The 17,923-nt window shown below is 38.3% G+C and overlaps 1 protein-coding gene across 1 annotated transcript in view; it reads left to right on the forward strand.

The window, feature by feature from the left end:
* Nucleotides 1-3,583: 3,583 nt before the first annotated feature.
* Nucleotides 3,584-17,923, forward strand: part of LOC101007196 (zinc finger protein 506) — a 504,157-nt gene continuing 489,817 nt past the window's right edge. The window contains 2 exon segments of the mRNA XM_031660354.1: nucleotides 3,584-3,697; nucleotides 4,207-4,302. Coding sequence (XP_031516214.1) covers nucleotides 4,279-4,302 — 24 coding nt within the window. The 5' untranslated portion in view covers nucleotides 3,584-3,697; nucleotides 4,207-4,278.

Consider the following 17,923-nt stretch of genomic DNA (forward strand, 5'->3'; position numbering starts at 1 on the left):
TTCTCATTAGGATCACATGGCCAATTTGCAGAAATTTCTTGTGCCCTTCCCACAGCTTCTGTTTATTATTCTGGGTGGAAACATCCATATTGTTTTATGAAGTCCCTTGTGTGACTCAGGTAAGACCAGAATCAAGTATGAGGGCTTCAAAATACATTCATGAGAGTTCAGTTCCAACTTTGCACTAAAGGGTGGTCACAGGGCCTGTTCTGTTTGGGTTTGGTAGGGACAGGTCAGTGTGGCGCTTATTTCCATTACTGTAGCAGAAATGGCTGGTGTCTGTGGCAGGGGAGAGCATCTGAGGACAGGAAAGAGAAATTTATATTTTTATCTTCATGGAGCAGCTCATTGTTACTGAATGTCTTCTGTTTTAAAGGACAGAAATGGGTGGACTTTTTCTGTCTTTGTTTTTCTGCCAGTTGATGTCATGCTAACAGGTAAACATGTGGTACTGAAACCTTTAAAGACATATTCTCAAGATTCAGGTGTAATTTGTCTAGAGAATCTCATCTCAGAAGGAATTTCAGAGAAGGAGGAGAAAGAAAAAAAGTGGCTTTTCTTCAGGTAAACATGTCTCAGATGAAGAGCAGTGTCGATTCTGCCTCCTGGACTGCCATGCGTTTAGTACTCATAAACCTTTACTTCTCTACTTGTGTTTTTCCTCCCTAATGAGTTTGGTTTAATTACTTCTTTAAATTCTTTTTTTTTTTTTTTTTTTTGAGACGGAGTCTCGCTCTGTAGCCCAGGCTGGAGTGCAGTGGCCGGATCTCAGCTCACTGCAAGCTCCTCCTCCCGGGTTCACGCCATTCTCCGGCCTCAGCCTCCCGAGTAGCTGGGACTACAGGCGCCCGCCACCTCGCCCGGCTATTTTTTGTATTTCTTAGTAGAGACGGGGTTTCACCGTGTTAGCCAGGATGGTCTCGATCTCCTGACCTCGTGATCCGCCCATCTCGGCCTCCCAAAGTGCTGGGATTACAGGCTTGAGCCACCGCGCCCGGCCTTCTTTAAATTCTTATGACAGTCAGGAGTCTCTGAAAAATATTTCTTTCCTGTATTCCAGAGCCTTCTCTTTATTCTCTGCATCATAGCTTCTTATATGCCATGTAGAATTCTCAGCAAGAATTTAGGATCGGCAATTTTTAAAATGTTCCCTTTGTGGCTGTTGAACATGAAAAGATGTGGATACTCAAGATTTCTATCGGGGAAAACTGTGGTCCTTAGTAAAGATGGAGAACATGTAATGATGAGGCTCCATCTGTGTGTTCCATTAGCTGTATGCAGACCAGGATTAAGAAAATGCTTATTTAGGCTAGGTGCGCTGGCTCACAACTGTAATCGCAGCATTTTGGGAGGCTGAGATGGGTGGATCACGAGGTCAGGAGATCGAGACTATCCTGGCTAACACAGTGAAACCCCGTCTCTACTAAAAATACAAAAAATTAGCCAGGCGTGGTGGTGGGCATCTGTAGTCTCAGCTACTCAGGAGGCTGAAGCAGAATGGTGTGAACCCGGGAGGAGGAGCTTGCAGTGGGCCAAGATGGCTCCGCTGCACTCCAGCCTGGGGGACAGAGCGAGACTCCGTCCAAAAAAAAAAAAAAAAAAAAGAAAAGAAAATGCTTATTTAAATGGGATGGCATTTATTACCCAGAAAGTTCTGAAAAAAGTTATTAGGAGATACCTGCTCTTTAGTGTGCTAAATGAAGCCTACTTAAAATTACTACTAAAAATTACAGAATGTAGCAGTCATCTGTATTTTAAAGTTTGTATAAAACTGATGTTTCTTTTTTTTTTTTTTTTTGACACGGAGTCTGGCTCTGTCACCAAGGCTAGAGTGCAGCGGCCTGATCTTGGCTCACTGCAGCCTTCACCTCCCAGGTTCAAGCAATTCTCCTGCCTTAGCATGCTAAGTAGCCGGGATTACAAGTGCTTGCCACAACACCTGGCTAATTTTTGTATTTTTAATAGAGACAGGGTTACACCATGTTAGTCATGCTGGTCTCGAACTCCTGAACTTGTGATCCTTCCCCCGCAGCCTCCCAAATTGCTGGGATCACAGGCATGAGCCACCATGCCTGGTCTAAAACTGATGTTTCTTTATGCTTACATTCAGACTATATTTTTTTTTGGGAGGAATATTTCAACAGTGATGCTCTGTTCTTCTGTGTGCATTAGCACATCATAAAAATTTGTCCTAGGCTGGCCGTGGTGGCTCACACCTGTATTCCCAGCACTTTGGGAGGCCGAGGCAGGTGGATCACGAGGTCAGGAGATCAAGACCATCCTGGCTAATATGGTGAAACCCTGTCTCTACTAAAAATACAAAACAATTAGCTGGGCATGGTGGTGGGCGCCTGTAATCCCAGCTACTTAGGAGGCTGCGGCAGGAGAATGGTGTGAACTCAGGAGGCAGAGCTTGCAGTGAGCCGAGACCGCACCACTGCACTCCAGCCTGGGCAACAGAGCAAGACTCCGTCTCAAAAAAAAAAAATTGTCCTAGTGAAGTTAATGATTCACTTGGTTTAAATATCTCTGATATATTTTTTTCACTGTAGAGTTAATTATTTTTCCTCTTTATTATTAAGTATCTTTATGCAGCTGATGTGCATAAACCATCACAGTTAATCTGGCAACTGTCCTTTTTTTCCTCTACATATGTTTCTATGGTAAATGAAGGCTATTATGTTTGTTTACAGGCTAGAAAAAGTGGGGAAAACACAGGCTCTTCCACTTACTAGATGTTTGTCAAAATATCCTTCTTGGGCCAAAAACATTGGCATTACTGGTGAGCTTGTTAGAAATTCACAAAATTAGCTGGGCACGGTGTCTCCACCTGTAATCCCAACACTTTAGGAGGCCAGAGGGGGCAGATCACCTGAGGTAAGGAGTTCAAGACCAGCCTGACCAACATAAAGAAACACCATCTCTACTAAAAATACAAAAAAAAAAAAAAAAAATTACCGAGTGTGGTAGGGCATGCCTGCAATCCCAGATACTTGGGAGGCTGAGGCAGGAGAATTGCTTGAACCTGGGAGGTGAAGGTGGCGGTGAGCCGAGATGGCACCATTTCACTCCAGCTTGGGCAACAAGAGCGAAACTCCATCTCTAAATAAATAAATAAATCAGACTTTATTCCAGATCTTCTGGGGGGGAGGGGGGGACCTGCATAACGAGGTCTTCAGCTTATTGTACATATTACAACTTTAGAGATGCCTTCTAACTCAACATGTCTTTTCCATCTGAAAAATATTCACATCTCATTCTGTATGATGTAAATATAGCACTCAAAAATGTACATGTTCATGTTCTTGCCCTTAATTTTATACTTTATTATCTAGAAAAATACATGAATTGATGTGGATCTTATGCTGCTCTTTCTTCTCAGAGTTAGAGAATACATTAGATAATATTTCTGTTTTGAAATCATTTTATTGGGTAATTTTAGTCAGTCCTATAAGTCAGAACCAGTTCTCTTTACTGTCACATTTCACCTTAAGTCAAATTAAAAATTCCGCCCATGCCCACTTGGTAAAAATGTGTGTGTGTGTGTGTGTGTGTGTGTATGTTTTTCAGGGACCATTGCAATTTAGAGACGTGGCCATAGAATTCTCTCTGGAGGAGTGGCATTGCCTGGACACTGCACAGCGGAATTTATATAGGAATGTGATGTTAGAGAACTACAAAAACCTGGTCTTCCTTGGTGAGGATAACTTGAGTACATAATAATATACCCTAAATGTTTTATTTATTTATTTATTTATTTTTGTAGAATTTTTTTAGTAATTTATTCTTTGCATAAAAGAGTTTCACATCCCCATTTTCCAGAAAATCTTCAGAATTTGTTCATTTAGAAAAGAATTTCTTCAATGTGTTCCATCTTAATCCAAACTTTCCACATTCCTGAGTTGAGCTGTATTCTTCATTCTAAATTAGTGGTAATTCCAGAAATTTAGTGGCATAAAATATTGTTGCCCCCACCTGAAAATCTAATTGCCACCACCAATTTTTGATTCAGTAGAACCAGATAGTGAAATTAAGAAACCTACAAGTTGAAAGTATTTTCTAATTATTTAGAAATTTCTGTTATAACTTAGTATTTTTGTATTAATTTACTAGCATATTTTATCACATTCTCTCTGCTGAGCACATTACTAGCTTGTAATTGGAGAATATAAGCAAGATTTATGTTCTTTATTTTTAATAAAACAGGTATTCCTGTTTCTAAGCCAGACCTGATCACCTGTCTGGAGCAAGGGAAAAAATCTTGGACTATGAAGAGACATGAGATGGTTGCCAAATCCCCAGGTAGGTGCGAGTGAAAATGAATACAACAGACCACACAGATAAGGGGTCCCAAGGTCAAAGAGAAAGTGTGATTTGGGAAGCTGTGTTCCAAAGGAAATATCCTGGGCAGCTGGGTTTGTTTGTTTGTTTGTTTTTTCTTTTTTAATTTTGCTCTTACAAAGGAGCATCATCTGTCTTATGCTTTTAAATTCTCTAAGGATTTTCCTTTTCTTTCAGTGAGCTTCCTTCAACTTCACAGTGAGAGCCAAAGTCCTCTTCATGGCATAAAGAGACTGTACAATGTGGCTGCTTTTCCTTAATTTTTGGGACACACAAATATCTGCATGATTTTGAGAAACTAAAATTACTCTCAAAGTTCTCTTTTTGCATCAGGTCTGAAATGTCTGAGAGTAATAGTTTCTGTTGAATTTTGTTTGTTCATTTTTCTGCACAGTCCATTCCATTTTTATTACTATCTAGTCTTGAAATACATAGTTTGAAATTATAAGTATGACATCCCTCTGCTTTGTTATTTTTCCTCATGGTTGCTTTGGCTATTCAAAGTTCATTTTAGTTTCATGTAAATTTTTGAATTGTATTTTCCATTATTGTGAAAATAGTACCACTGCAATTTTAATTAATAGGTTTATTTAATCTATAGATTGGATAATATGGCACTTCAATAATATTTATTTTTTCAATTCATAAAATATTTTAAAATTTATTTGTATCTTTTCTAATTTTCCTTTTTTTTTTGAGATGGAGTCTTTGCTCTATCACCCAGGCTGGAGTGCAGTGGCCGGATCTTTGCTCACTGCAAGCTCCGGCCTGGTTTACCGCATTCTCCTGCCTCCGCCTTGTGTAACTGGGACTACAGGCTCACCACTCACCAGTTAGTTTTTTGTATTTTTTAGTAGAGATGGGTTTCACCGGTTAGCTAGGATGGTCTCTGTCTCCCTGACCTCATGATCCCTACCATCTCGGCCTCCCAAAGTGCCGGGATTACAGGTTTGAGCCACCGCGACCCGCCTTTTCTTTTTTATTGTAAAGATTTTTACCTCCTTGGTTAATATTTTCCTAGAAATTCTATTATTTAATGGTATAGTCAATAAAATTTTTTCTCTATTTTATCAGATATATGAAAACCATAGATGTATGTCAATTTTATATTTTGCTAATTTACTGAGTATATCTTTATTAGTTTAGACAGATTTTAATATACTGTTTATGGTTTTTTAGATATAAGATTGTATGATCTGGTCGGGCCGTGGCCCAAGCCTCGTAATCCCAGCACTTGGGAGGCCGAGACGCATGGATCACTGCAGGTCAGGAGATCAGACCATCCTGGCTAACACGGGTGAAACCCCGCCTCCTACTAAAAAATGCTAAAAACTAGCCGGGCGGGCGGGCGGGCCTGTGGTCCCAGCTACCGGGAGTCTGAGGCAGGAGAAATGCTGGAACCCGGGAGGCATGGAGCTTGCAGTGAGCTGAGATCCGCCACCGCGACCTGTGCCTGGGCGACAGAGCTGTGACCTGGGTCTCAAAAAAAAAAAAAAAGATTGTATGATCTACAAATAGCAGCATTTTACTTATTTTTTAATTTCAGTGGATTTTTTTATTTCTTTGACTAATTCTTCTGCCACATACTTCCAGTGCTACATTAAAATAGAAGCATTGACAATGGGCACAATATAGTTTTGTATTGGTGTCTGAATTTGATGGAACAAACACCTCTTCAAGTTTTCATAAACTGATTTTAGAAGGTAAAGGTTTTCTTTTATTGGGCCCTTAGGGTGATGAGATGCCCTCTGAATTTGTAGTGAAGAGGGGTTGTAGCTTGGTCACAAGGATGCTGGGTCTCCACTAGGGTTCACCTTCAGTTGACCTGTTACGGGGGCTTGGGTAGTTGTAATTCCCGTTTTATTTTTGGACAGACTGCATATCTTTCAGGACTTTGCTCTGTAGGGCAGACACTAGGGCATGCTTTGCAGTCAGGTCTGCATATGCTGGGCCTTAAATCAGGGTGTGGATGAGTGTGACTTTCAGTAAGTACCAGAGAACATTTCCCCAGGTAACTGTGTGGGTTTCTATATAGGCAGAACTGACTATAAACTGTGGCTCACATAACTGAAACTGAGTCAGTGAACTGTTTCAGGGACCATGGTAAAGGCCAAAGTCTGCAGGCCTGCCTACATGGCTGTAAATGGGTGCCTTCCTCCAGGTCTCTGGCATAGCAGGACCTCTGCCAGACCAGGGCTGGGAGGAGTCTGTGGTGGTTACAGAGTAAGTTTAGAATTCTCTGTGGGACCAAGTTGGGTGAACCCTATCCTGGTCTGTAGCCAAGAACAGGGGTCCTGTAATTTCCCACCTGAATGAGGGCCTGCCTTCTGAATAGAACATGTCTCGAACTGAAGCTTTAACAGCATTTCACAACTCCATCCCTGGATCTCAAATCTGTCTTAGAGGCACTTATTTTGGAGATGGTGTCTTGCTACATAACCTAGGCTGGTCTCAAAATCCTGGCCTGAAGCATTTCTCCAACAGTAATGTACCATGTAGCTGTCATTACAGGTGTGAACCATAATGCCTGGTTCTCTCATAAAGTCATTTTTGGTCAGGGATAGCTGACTTTTTTTGCTGTAAGGGGATATGAAAATAGAGCACTTTTATTCTTTTCATCTTACTGATGTCACTCTCCTTATACATTTCTTTCTTTCTATATTCTATTTCAAATTTGTAATTTTAGATTCAGATATTTAGACAATATGCTAGAATTTGCATGGTATGCTGAAAGTAAATTAGATAATTAGTAAGCACTCCATATTTATGAAAATAGTTACTAAATGGTTATAGTTACTAAATATAAATAGTTACTAGTTATAAGTAGTTATAAAATTATGGGATTTTCATCTACTTTCTTCACCCTGTATATAAATAATAACAGAGTTTATTTCCTAATATTTGTTTTACATATCTGAGGGTCTAACCCTATTCTGCAAAATATATATATATATATTTTTTCTATATTTAACAATGTAAGGCTATTCTTTGCTTCTAAAGTTGGAATACAGCAGTTTTGTGTAAGAATAACGTATATTTAAAACATAAAAAGCAACTCTAGTTTCTTTTAAATGCTAATTTATTAAAAGTTTCTCATTAGACTCTTCTATTTATAATTATACCGCAGATTCTCTGAAATTTTACTGCCACACAATGCATGCCAATGATTCAAAATACCTGTATATGATGAATACATAATAACAGTTAAAGATTGCAGTTACCTCAACAATTTTTTTTTTTTTTTTTTTTTGAGAACGAGTTACCCACTCTCATCCAGGCTGGAGTGCGGTAGTGAGATCTTGGCTCACTGCAACCCTCACCTTCCGGGTTCAAGCAATTCTCATGCCTCAGCCTCCCAAGTAGCGGGGATTACAGGGATGTACCACCGTGTCTGACTAATTTTTGTATTTTTAGTAGAGATGGGGTTTCATCACGTTGACCAGACTAGTCTTAAACTCCTAACCTCAGGTCATCTGCCCGCCTCAGCCTCCCAAAGTGCTGAGATTACAGGCATGAGCCACAGCGCCTGGCCTGACAAATTTTTGTAATGATACTTCCATGTGTTATACCAGATTTTATGAGTAAACATTTATCTTACTGTTTGAAGTTCTGTATTAGCGTGTTTTTTCAGTGTAGTTTTTTTGTTTTTTGTTGTTGTTTTGAGAGGAAGTCTCACTCTCTTGCCCAGGCTAAAGTGCAATGGCACAATCTCAGCACATTGCAACCCCCGCCTTCTGCGTTCAAGCCATTCTTCTGCCTCAACCTCCCGAGTAGCTGGCACTACAGGCGCGCCACCATTCCCTGCAAATTCTTGCATTATTATTCAAGACGGTGTTTCACCATATTTCTTTTTCTTTATATAATTTTATTTATTTATATATTTATTTATTTAGACATGCATTTTTGCTCTTGTTGCCCAGGCTGGAGTGCAATGGTGCGATCTCAGTTCACTTCAACCTCCGCCTCCCGGATTTAAGCGATTCTCCTGCCTCAGCTTCCAGAGTAGCTGAGATTACAGGTGCCCGCCACCATGCCAGGCTAATTTTTTGTATTTTTAGTAGAGACAGGGTTTCACCATGATGGCCAGGCTGTTCTTGAACTCCTGACTTCAGATGAGCTACGCATTTCGGCCTCTCAAAGTGCTGGGATTACAGGCGTGAGCCACCATGCCTGACCTCATTTATTTTTGAAATAGGGCCTCACTCTGTCAACCAGGCTGATTTGCATGTCTCACTGCTATCCAAACCTCCCAAACTCAGATTGTCCTCTCATTTTAGCCTCCCAAGTAGCTGGGTTACTAGTATGTGTCATCACACCCAGCTAGTTTTTTGTATTTTTTGTAGAGACAGAGTTTTCCCATGTTGCCCAGGCTGGTCTTGAACTCCTGGGATCAAGTGATCAGCCTACGTTGGCCTTCCAAAGTCCTAAGATTACATTTTATTTTATTAAGTAGTTTAATTAATTTATATTTAAAATGATTGCTTAAAGAAATGAAGTTGTTATTTCCCATTATATTGTGATTGTTTTATGTGTTTCTAGTAGTTTTATTTTTCTCATTTCCTGCTTTACTTTCTTAATTTTTATTTAATTTTGTACTGGCATGCATTATTTTTTACTTTCTTTTGCATACATTCTATAAATATTATCTTTGTAATCATCTTGAAAACTGGAGATTACATATATCTTAAAGTTAAAACAATATGTTTTAATTTTATAACAATTTCAATTTAATACAAAAGCTATGTCTCTATATTTTCCAGTTATTATATGGTATATTTATTAAACAAATTTAGGCAGAATTTTTTTTTTTTTTTGAGACAGAGTCTCACTCTATTGTCCAGGCTGGAATGCAATGACACAATCTCAGCTCACTACAGGCTCCACCTCCCAGGTACAAGTGGTTGTCCTACCTCAGCCTCCCATGTAGCTGGGATTATAGGTGTGCACCACCATGCCCGGCTAACTTTTGTATTTTTAGTAGAGACAGGGTTTCACCGTGCTGGCCAGGCTGGTCTCAAAGTCCTGGCCTTATGATTCACCCTCCTTGGCCTTCCAAAGCACTGGTATTACAGGCATGAGCCACTGTGCCTGGCTGATTTATGCACATTTACTTACGTTTTTAATATTCTATAAAAGAACTTTAAAGGTTTTATGAACAATCATTTTGATTTTGTTTTGTTTTATTTTTGTTTTTGTTTTGTTTTTTGAGACTGAGTGTCACTCTGTTGCTCAGGATGGAGTGCAGTAGTGGAGTGCAGTGGACACCATTGCACCTGGCCTTTTTTTGTGAGATGGAGTCTTTCTCTATCACACAGGCTGGAGTACCATGGCAGGATTTTGGCTCACTGCAACCTCCGCCTCCTTGATTCAAGAAATTCTCCTGCCTTGTCCTCCTCAGTAGCTGGGACAACAGGAATGCGCCACCATGTCCGAATAACTTTTACACTTTTAGTACAGACGGTGTTTCACCATGTTATTCAGGCTGGTCTTGAACTCCTGACCTCAGACAATCCACCCGCCTCAGCCTCCCAAAGTGTTGGGATTACAGGCATGAGCCAGGGCGCACAACCCCGTATGGTATATCTTGTAGGATTGTGCTAATGGTGATGAACACCCAACTTTTATTTTGGAAAGTCTTTATACTCTTTTTGAAGTAAAATAATTTTGAATCAAGTATTACTGGTTAGAAGTTTTTGTTGTTGTTACATTAAAATTTGGGAAGTTCTCACCTTTTTTTTAAATCTTCAAGTAATCTTTGTATTTACTTTACCTTATATTCTAAGATTCCTTTCATGAATACATGGATCTACTTGTTTTACATCCCATGTTTTAATTTTTTTGTAATTTAATATTTTGTGTTATATATTTTTGGGTATGTCACATCACACCAGTTAATTATGTGTTGATTTTTTAGTTTATATTATAATTGTATATAACAATATATTTTTTAGTTTATATTATAATTGTATATAAGAATATTTAACTGTACAATTTAAGACAGTGTAGAGCAAAATTAAATATGAAAAAGCCATCTGTCTATTGCCAATGTAATTATTTCTATGTTTCTTTGCCTGTATAAATATTACCCCTGTAGTTTTGTGTCACTTGTATATTTGTTGTGTAGGTTTGGTGTAACAGGGTTTTGTTTTTGGTTTTGGTTTTGGTTTTTTTGAGAGGGAATTTTGCTCTTGTTATGCAGGCTGCAGTACAATGGTGGGATCTCAGCTCACTGAAACCTCCAACTTCTGGGTTCATGCCATTCTCCTACCTCAGCCTCCTGAGTAGCTGGGATTACAGGCATGTGCCACCACACCTGGCTAATTTTGTACTTTTAGTAGAGACAGGGTTTCACCATTTTGGTCAGGTTGGTCTCGAACTCCTAACCTCGGGTGGTCTGCCTGCCTCGGCCTCCCACAGTGCTGTGATTACAGGCGTGAGCCACTTCACCTGGCCTGTAACAGTTTTTTAATCCTGTCTAGGTGAGTAGTCATAAAATCTCTCCCAACTTCAACATCTATTTATTTGTGAATCTATATTAATTTTGTGTCAGAGAAACACTTTTGAATCTGAAGATAATTTAAAAACAATAATTACTCTGTATCTATTTTAGGTATTGTTGTTTATTTTTACTTATGTGTTATGTGTCAAAAACACATAACAAAATTAACAACAAGATTTTCTAGGCCGGGCACGGTGGCTTATGCCTGTAATCCCATCACTTTCAAAGGCCAAGGCAGGTGGATCATGGTGTCAGAAGATCGAGACCATCCTGGCCAACATGGTGAAACCCCGTCTCTACTAAAATACAAAAAATTAGCCAGTCGTGGTGGCGTGCACCTATAATTCCAGCTACTGAGAAGGCTGAGGCAGGGGAATTGCTTAAACCCAGGAGGTGGAGGTTGCAGTGAGCTGAGATAATGCCACTGCAGTTTTGCCTGAGAGAGTGATAAGTACATATTTCTAAATACTCAGTTTGGTCATATTAATTATATTGACATTGTTATGCAACATATCACTAGAATGTTTTTATCTTGCAAAGCTAAATCTCACTACATATTAAACAACTACCAATTCTTCCCATTTCGTGGCACTTTTCAAACACCACTCTGTTTTCTGTTTTTAAGAGTATAACTGCTTTATATATCTCATACAATCTCTGTCTTTTTCTGGCTGGCTCATTTTATTTTGCATAATGTCATCAATATTTATCTTAATAGTTAGACTATTTTCTGCTATTTGAAAACTGAATGAGATTCCAGTATTTTTCTATCTACTGAATGACTTGGTGACAGAAATTTGCATTGCTTTAACCTATTGGCTTTCAGTAACAATGCTGCAATAGTTATGTGAAAGCTAACGTGCATGCTGCATTCATTTTTTTTCTTTTTTTTTCTTTTCTTTTTTTTTTTTTTTTGAGATGGAGTCTCGCTCTGTCGCCCAGGCTGGAGTGCAGTGGCGCGATCTCCGCTCACTGCACGCTCCGCCGCCTCCTGAGTTCATGCCATTCTCCTGCCTCAGCCTCCCGAGAAGCTGGGACTACAGGCGCCTGCCACCATGCCCGGCTAATTTTTTTGTGTATTTTTAGTAGAGATGGGGTTTCACCGTGTTAGCCAGGATGGTCTCGATCTCCTGACCTCGTGATCCACCCGCCTCGGCCTCCCAAAGTGCTGGGATTACAGGCATGAGCCACTGTGCCTGGCCTGCATTCTGTTTTATTGGTCTACTTTTTCACTTTTATACTCATACCAAATTGTTTTAATTCTGTAGCTTTTTGATGTATTTAGAAATCAGAAATTGTAATGCCTCCAACATTATTCCTTGAAGATTATTGGGTACTTTATTATCTCTTTAGATTCCGTATACTTTTGGATTTGCTGTTTTTATTCAAAAATGCAATGAGAAATTTGAAAAATATTGCATTAATTCTGTAGATTAAATTGAACGGTATAGACATCTTCACAATATTATTCCTTTTTTGATTGTTTGTTTTTGAGATGGAGTTAAATTCACCCACCTCGACCTCCCGAAGTGCTGGGATTACAGGCATTAGCCACTGCACCCAGCCCAGTAATTTCAACAAGTGCATGCTTAATAGTGTGTTGTATCATTTCTATATATTTTTAAATTTATCAATTATTTATATTATTGTTCTATACTCTAATTCCATTTTTGTTATAGAAAGTGATCTATAAAATTTCAGTTTTAAAAAATGTGTTAAGGCTTTGTTTTTGGCCTAACAGGTGGTCTATAAAGAAGAAAGTTGTATGAGCTATTGAGAAGGCTGTGTATTCTGTTGTTGTTGAGGAGTGTTCTCTATACCTTCATTAGAAATCATTGTTTTTTACTGCCTTCTAGCCTTCTGTTTCCTTACTAATATTCTCTCTTGTTTTATTAAAGAAAGTGGAGTATTGAAATGTCATATTATAATCATATTGCTCTCTCTGTGTTTATTCAGTTTTGTTAGTATTTGCTTTATATGTTTGAAACCCCAATATGAGACACACACACATAAATACACACATGTATATACAAATTTGTAATAGGTTCCCAGTGAATGAATCTATATATTTTTTTAATGTCCTTCTTTGTCTTTTTGAAGTTTTGACTTAAAGTACATTTTAAAAAGTATGACAGTTTTTAACTTAACATGTAGCTTGTGTAATATTATTTTGACCCCTTCTCCTCTCATTTTGTTAATATTTACATGAAATTTCTACTTCCGTTTTGCCACTTTCAGTCTTTTTTTGTCATTAGATCTCAGCTGACTCTTGTAGAAAGGCAAGTTGAATTTTGATTTTTATAATTTCTTAATAAACCTGTTTATTGAAAGTATATCTCTTGATTGGAAAGATAATTATATATGTATTTAAATGGTTTTCTGAAAGAGGAAAACTTACTAATGTTATTTTATTAATTGTTATATTTGATTCTTGTATCTTTGTCTCTCCTTTTCTCTTTCTGTGGTTTTTGTGTTTTTTTGATTTTTGTATTGGTATGCATTCAGGATTCTTTAAATTTTCTTTTGTGTATCCATACAAATATTTTCTTGGCAGTACCTTGGGGATTACATGAAACCTCTAAAAGATCCAACAATATATTTGAATGTGGTAAAAAATAAACTTCAGTTGAATACAAAAATTCTTCATCATTACATCTGCCTACATTGCAGCTCCTAAAATTTCTCTTCTTATCTGTGAGTTTTGAAGTTTTGCTTGTATGTGTGTTTGTTATAAATATCTTTGTGTGTATCCTAGTTTGTTCAGCTTTTTCATGTTTACATTAGTTTTTCTTTTAAGAAATTTTTCAGTTATTTTTTGAATTTTTTATATCCACAATTTTTGTTTTTTGCTATTTTAATATTTCTTATTATTATCCTCATTTTTATCTTCGGTACTTATCTGTTTCACTTACCTAATATTTTTCAAATTTATTTATTTATTTATTTATTCATTCATTCATTCATTCTGAGATGGAGTCTTTTTCTGTTGCCCAGTCTCTGGAGTGCAGTGGTGCGATCTCTGCTCATGGCAACCTCTGCCTCCTGAGTTCCAACGATTCTCCTGCCTCCGTTTCCCAAGTAGCTGGGGTTACAGGTGGCTGCTGGCATGCCCAGCTAAGTTTTTGTATTTTTAGCAGAGACGGGTTTTCACCATGTTGGCCAGGCTAATTTTGGACTCCTGACTTCAAATGATCCACCCACCTCGGCCTCCTAAGTTCCTGGGATTATAGGCGTGAGCCATGTGCCCAGCCTATTTTATTTTAGTTTTGAGACAGTCTTGCTCTGTCACCCAGTCTGGAGTGCAGTGGTACAATATCCACTCACTGCAATCGTCCCCTCCCATGTTCAAGCAATTCTTGTGTGTCAGCCTCCCAAGTAGCTGGGATTACAGGCGCATGCTACCACGCCCAGCTAGTTTTTGTAATTTTAGTAGATACAGGGTTTCACCATGTTGGCCAGGCTGGTCTCAAACTCTGATCTAATGTGGTTTACCCACCTTGGCCTCCTAGTGTGTTGGGATTCCAGGAATGAGCCACCAAGCTTGACCTGTACAGTTTACTGGGAATTTTAAAAATTACTTTATATACATTTTATGGTTGCTTTTGAAAATTTTATAACTTTGATGGGATCATATTGCTCTAATATTTTGTATTTATTGTAATCTTTGAGATTTTGACATTAACAAAATGCTACCTGTTACAATCTTTGTAATATAGCTTTGTCCTGGCATAGTCTGAAATCAATTGTCTTAACTAGAGATTCTGGGAATCTCAGCTCACTGCAACCTTCACCTCCCAGGTTCAAGCAATTCTCTGCCTCAGCCTCCTGAGTAGCTGGGATTACAGGTGTCCACCACCACACCCAGCTAATTTTTTGAATTTTAGTACAGATTGAATTTCACCGTCTTTGTCAAGCTGGTCTTAAACTCCTGACCTTCTGATCCACCCACGTCAGCCTCCCAACATGCTGGGATTACAGGCATGAGTCACCCTGGCCAGTCGACAATTTGCTTTTAAAGGCACAATGTTATACTGGAGAGCAAAAACAGCTGTGTTGGGTATAAGTAACAGACTTTTCTATTATCTTCCATTTGGCCCTTTGCATTGTGCTCACCTGGGGCCCTTCACAACTTATTTATAAGTTTTTTACAAATGTATTTTGGTCAGTATGTTTTTGTTAAATTTATATGTCCAGGAAGAAATTACAGCTATGGTATTTTGCTGTGTCATCTTGCTTATGTAGTTTGTATAAAACTATAGTTTATACAAGATGACATATTTATATTTATCTGAGTCTACCAATTGAAGTAATGTGGTTTTGTTGTTTCTTTCAGTTATATATTCTCATTTTGCCCAAGACCTTTGGCCAGAGCAGAGCATAAAAGATACTTTCCAAAAAGTGATACTGAGAAGGTATGAAAAATGTGGACATGGCGATTTACAGTTAAAAAAAGGACCTGAAAGTGTGGATGAGTGCAAGGTGCACAAGAAGGTGCACAAGAAGGTGCACAAGGTACACAAAGAAGGTTATAATGAACTTAACCAATGTTTGACAACTACCCCGAGAAAAATATTTCAATGTGATAAATATGTGAAAGTGTTTCATCAATTTTCAAATTCAAACAGACAAAAGAGAGGACATACTGGGAAAAAACCTTTCAAATATATAGAATGTGGCAAAGCTTATAAGCAGTTATCAACTCTTACTACACATAAGAAAATTCATACTGGAGGGAAACCCTACAAATGTGAAGAATGTGACAAAGTCTTTAACTACTTTTGCAGCCTTACTAGACATAAGAAAATTCATACTGGAGAGAAACCCTACAAATGTGAAGAATGTGGCAAAGCCTTTCACCAGTTCTCACACCTTACTGCACATAAGAGAATTCATACTGGAGATAAATTCTACAAATGTGAAGAATGTGGTAAAACCTTCAAGCAGTCCTCACGCCGTACTACACATAAAATAATTCATACTCGAGAGAAATTCTACAAATGTGAAGAATGCAGCAAAGCTTTTAAGCAGTTCTCTAACCTTACTACACATAAGAAAATTCATACTGGAAAACCCTACAGATGTGAAGAATGTGGCAAAGCCTTTGAGCGCTCCTCTAAACTTACTACACATAAGAGATTTCATACTGGAGAGAAACCCTACAGATGTGAGTAATGTGGCAGAGCTTTTCACCTATCCTCACACCTTACTACACATAAGATAATTCATACTGGAGAGAAACCATATGAATGTGATGAATGTGGAAAAGCTTTTAACCAGCCCTCAATTCTAACTATGAGAATTGATATGGAATATAAACCCTACAAATATAAAGAATGCGACAAATTTTTTAAGGAACTTCTCAATTTTATTACACATAATTCATACTGGAAAGAAACTCCACAAGTTTGAAGAATGTGGCAAGGCATATAACAAGTTCTTTTTTTTTTTTTTTTTTTTTTTTTGAGATGGAGTTTCAACTCTTATCACCCAGGCTGGTGTGCAACAGCACAATCTCGACTCACTGCAACCTCTGCCTCCTGGGTTCAATCCATTCTCCTGCCTCAGCCTCCCAAGTAGAGGGGATTACCGGTGCCCACCCCCACGCCCAGCTAACTTTTGTATTTGTAGTAGAGACAGGGTTACACCATGTTTGTCAGGCTGGTATCCAACTCCTGACCTCACATAATCCACCCACCTCGGCCTCCTAAAGTGCTGGAATTATAGGCATGAGCCACCATGCCTGGCCACAAGTTTTAATTCTTAAGAGACATGGTGATAATTTATGCTGAAGAGGAACTCTACAAACATGAAAGGTGTGACAGTGCTTTTATCAACACCTCCATCCTTTCTAGACATAAAAAATTTATATTAGTGTGAAACCCTAAAATATATAAAATGTGAAACAACCTTTATATGGTTGCCATTTTTGATGGTAAGATAATTCATACTGGCAAAATTCCTACAAGCATGAAGAATGTGGCAAAACTTTTAGTCAGTGTGTACACCTTATTTTGCAGGAAAGCTAGTATCCTTGAGAAAAATTATACAAATATAAAGAATATGGAAAACCCATGAATGCCTACTCACATCTTACTCAACATAAGAAGGTTCATAGTTAATAAAAGCATTAAAAGTGCAATTACTGTCAAAAAGTCTTTCAGAAAATATAAGCCTTTAAAGTGAAGAAGAGTGTTTATTCTGAAGACAACCATTACAAATTTAGAGGGGGTTTATTGCACACATTTTGTACTAGAGGAAAACCCTGAAGCAGTTGCTCCAGCTTTGCTCAACATCAGGGAACTTATATTGGAGAAGAGTCTTGCAAATGTAATGAATTTGGAAACACTTAAAAAAAAAAAAGTACAGCTCAGAAAACACCAGAGTTGGCCGGGCACGGTGGCTCAAGCCTGTAATCCCAGCACTTTGGGAGGCCGAGAGGGGCGGATCACGAGGTCAGGAGATCGAGACCATCCTGGCTAACACGGTGAAACTCCGTCTCTATTAAGAAATACAAAAAACTAGCCGGGCGAGGTGGCGGGCGCCTGTAGTCCCAGCTACTCGGGAGGCTGAGGCCGGAGAATGGCGTGAACCCGGGAGGCGGAGCTTGCAGTGAGCTGAGATCCGGCCACTGCACTCCAGCCTGGGCGACACAGCGAGACTCCGTCTCAAAAAAAAAAAAAAAAAAAAAAAAGAAAACACCAGAGTTTATACTAAAAAATATTTTTGCAGAGGCAGTCAACATGAAAAAATATTTAATTCAAAATTAATTGTATGTACATATCAGAGAATTAAAGAATAAGGTACTGACACTTCAGACATTACACTAAATAACAGTGTTGAGTATAAAAATGAATTCACAACTAAAGTCAAATTATTTGAATATAACTTTTGATAAAACTATATAAAAAAGGAGATTTTTTTGAAGCTTTGTAATTACATTGAAAGTATACTGGTTTCCTTGAAAACAATTTTTTGAAAAGTGAATAATGATGTAATACAGCTTTCAAATTACTTTATGCTGTTACTTTATTTCTATTGTATTCACATGTGAACATATGTGATCAATTGTCACTGCATCAGAGA

The sequence above is a fragment of the Papio anubis genome, chromosome 20, assembly GCF_008728515.1.
Source record: "Papio anubis isolate 15944 chromosome 20, Panubis1.0, whole genome shotgun sequence".
NCBI classification, from domain to species: Eukaryota; Metazoa; Chordata; class Mammalia; order Primates; family Cercopithecidae; genus Papio; species Papio anubis.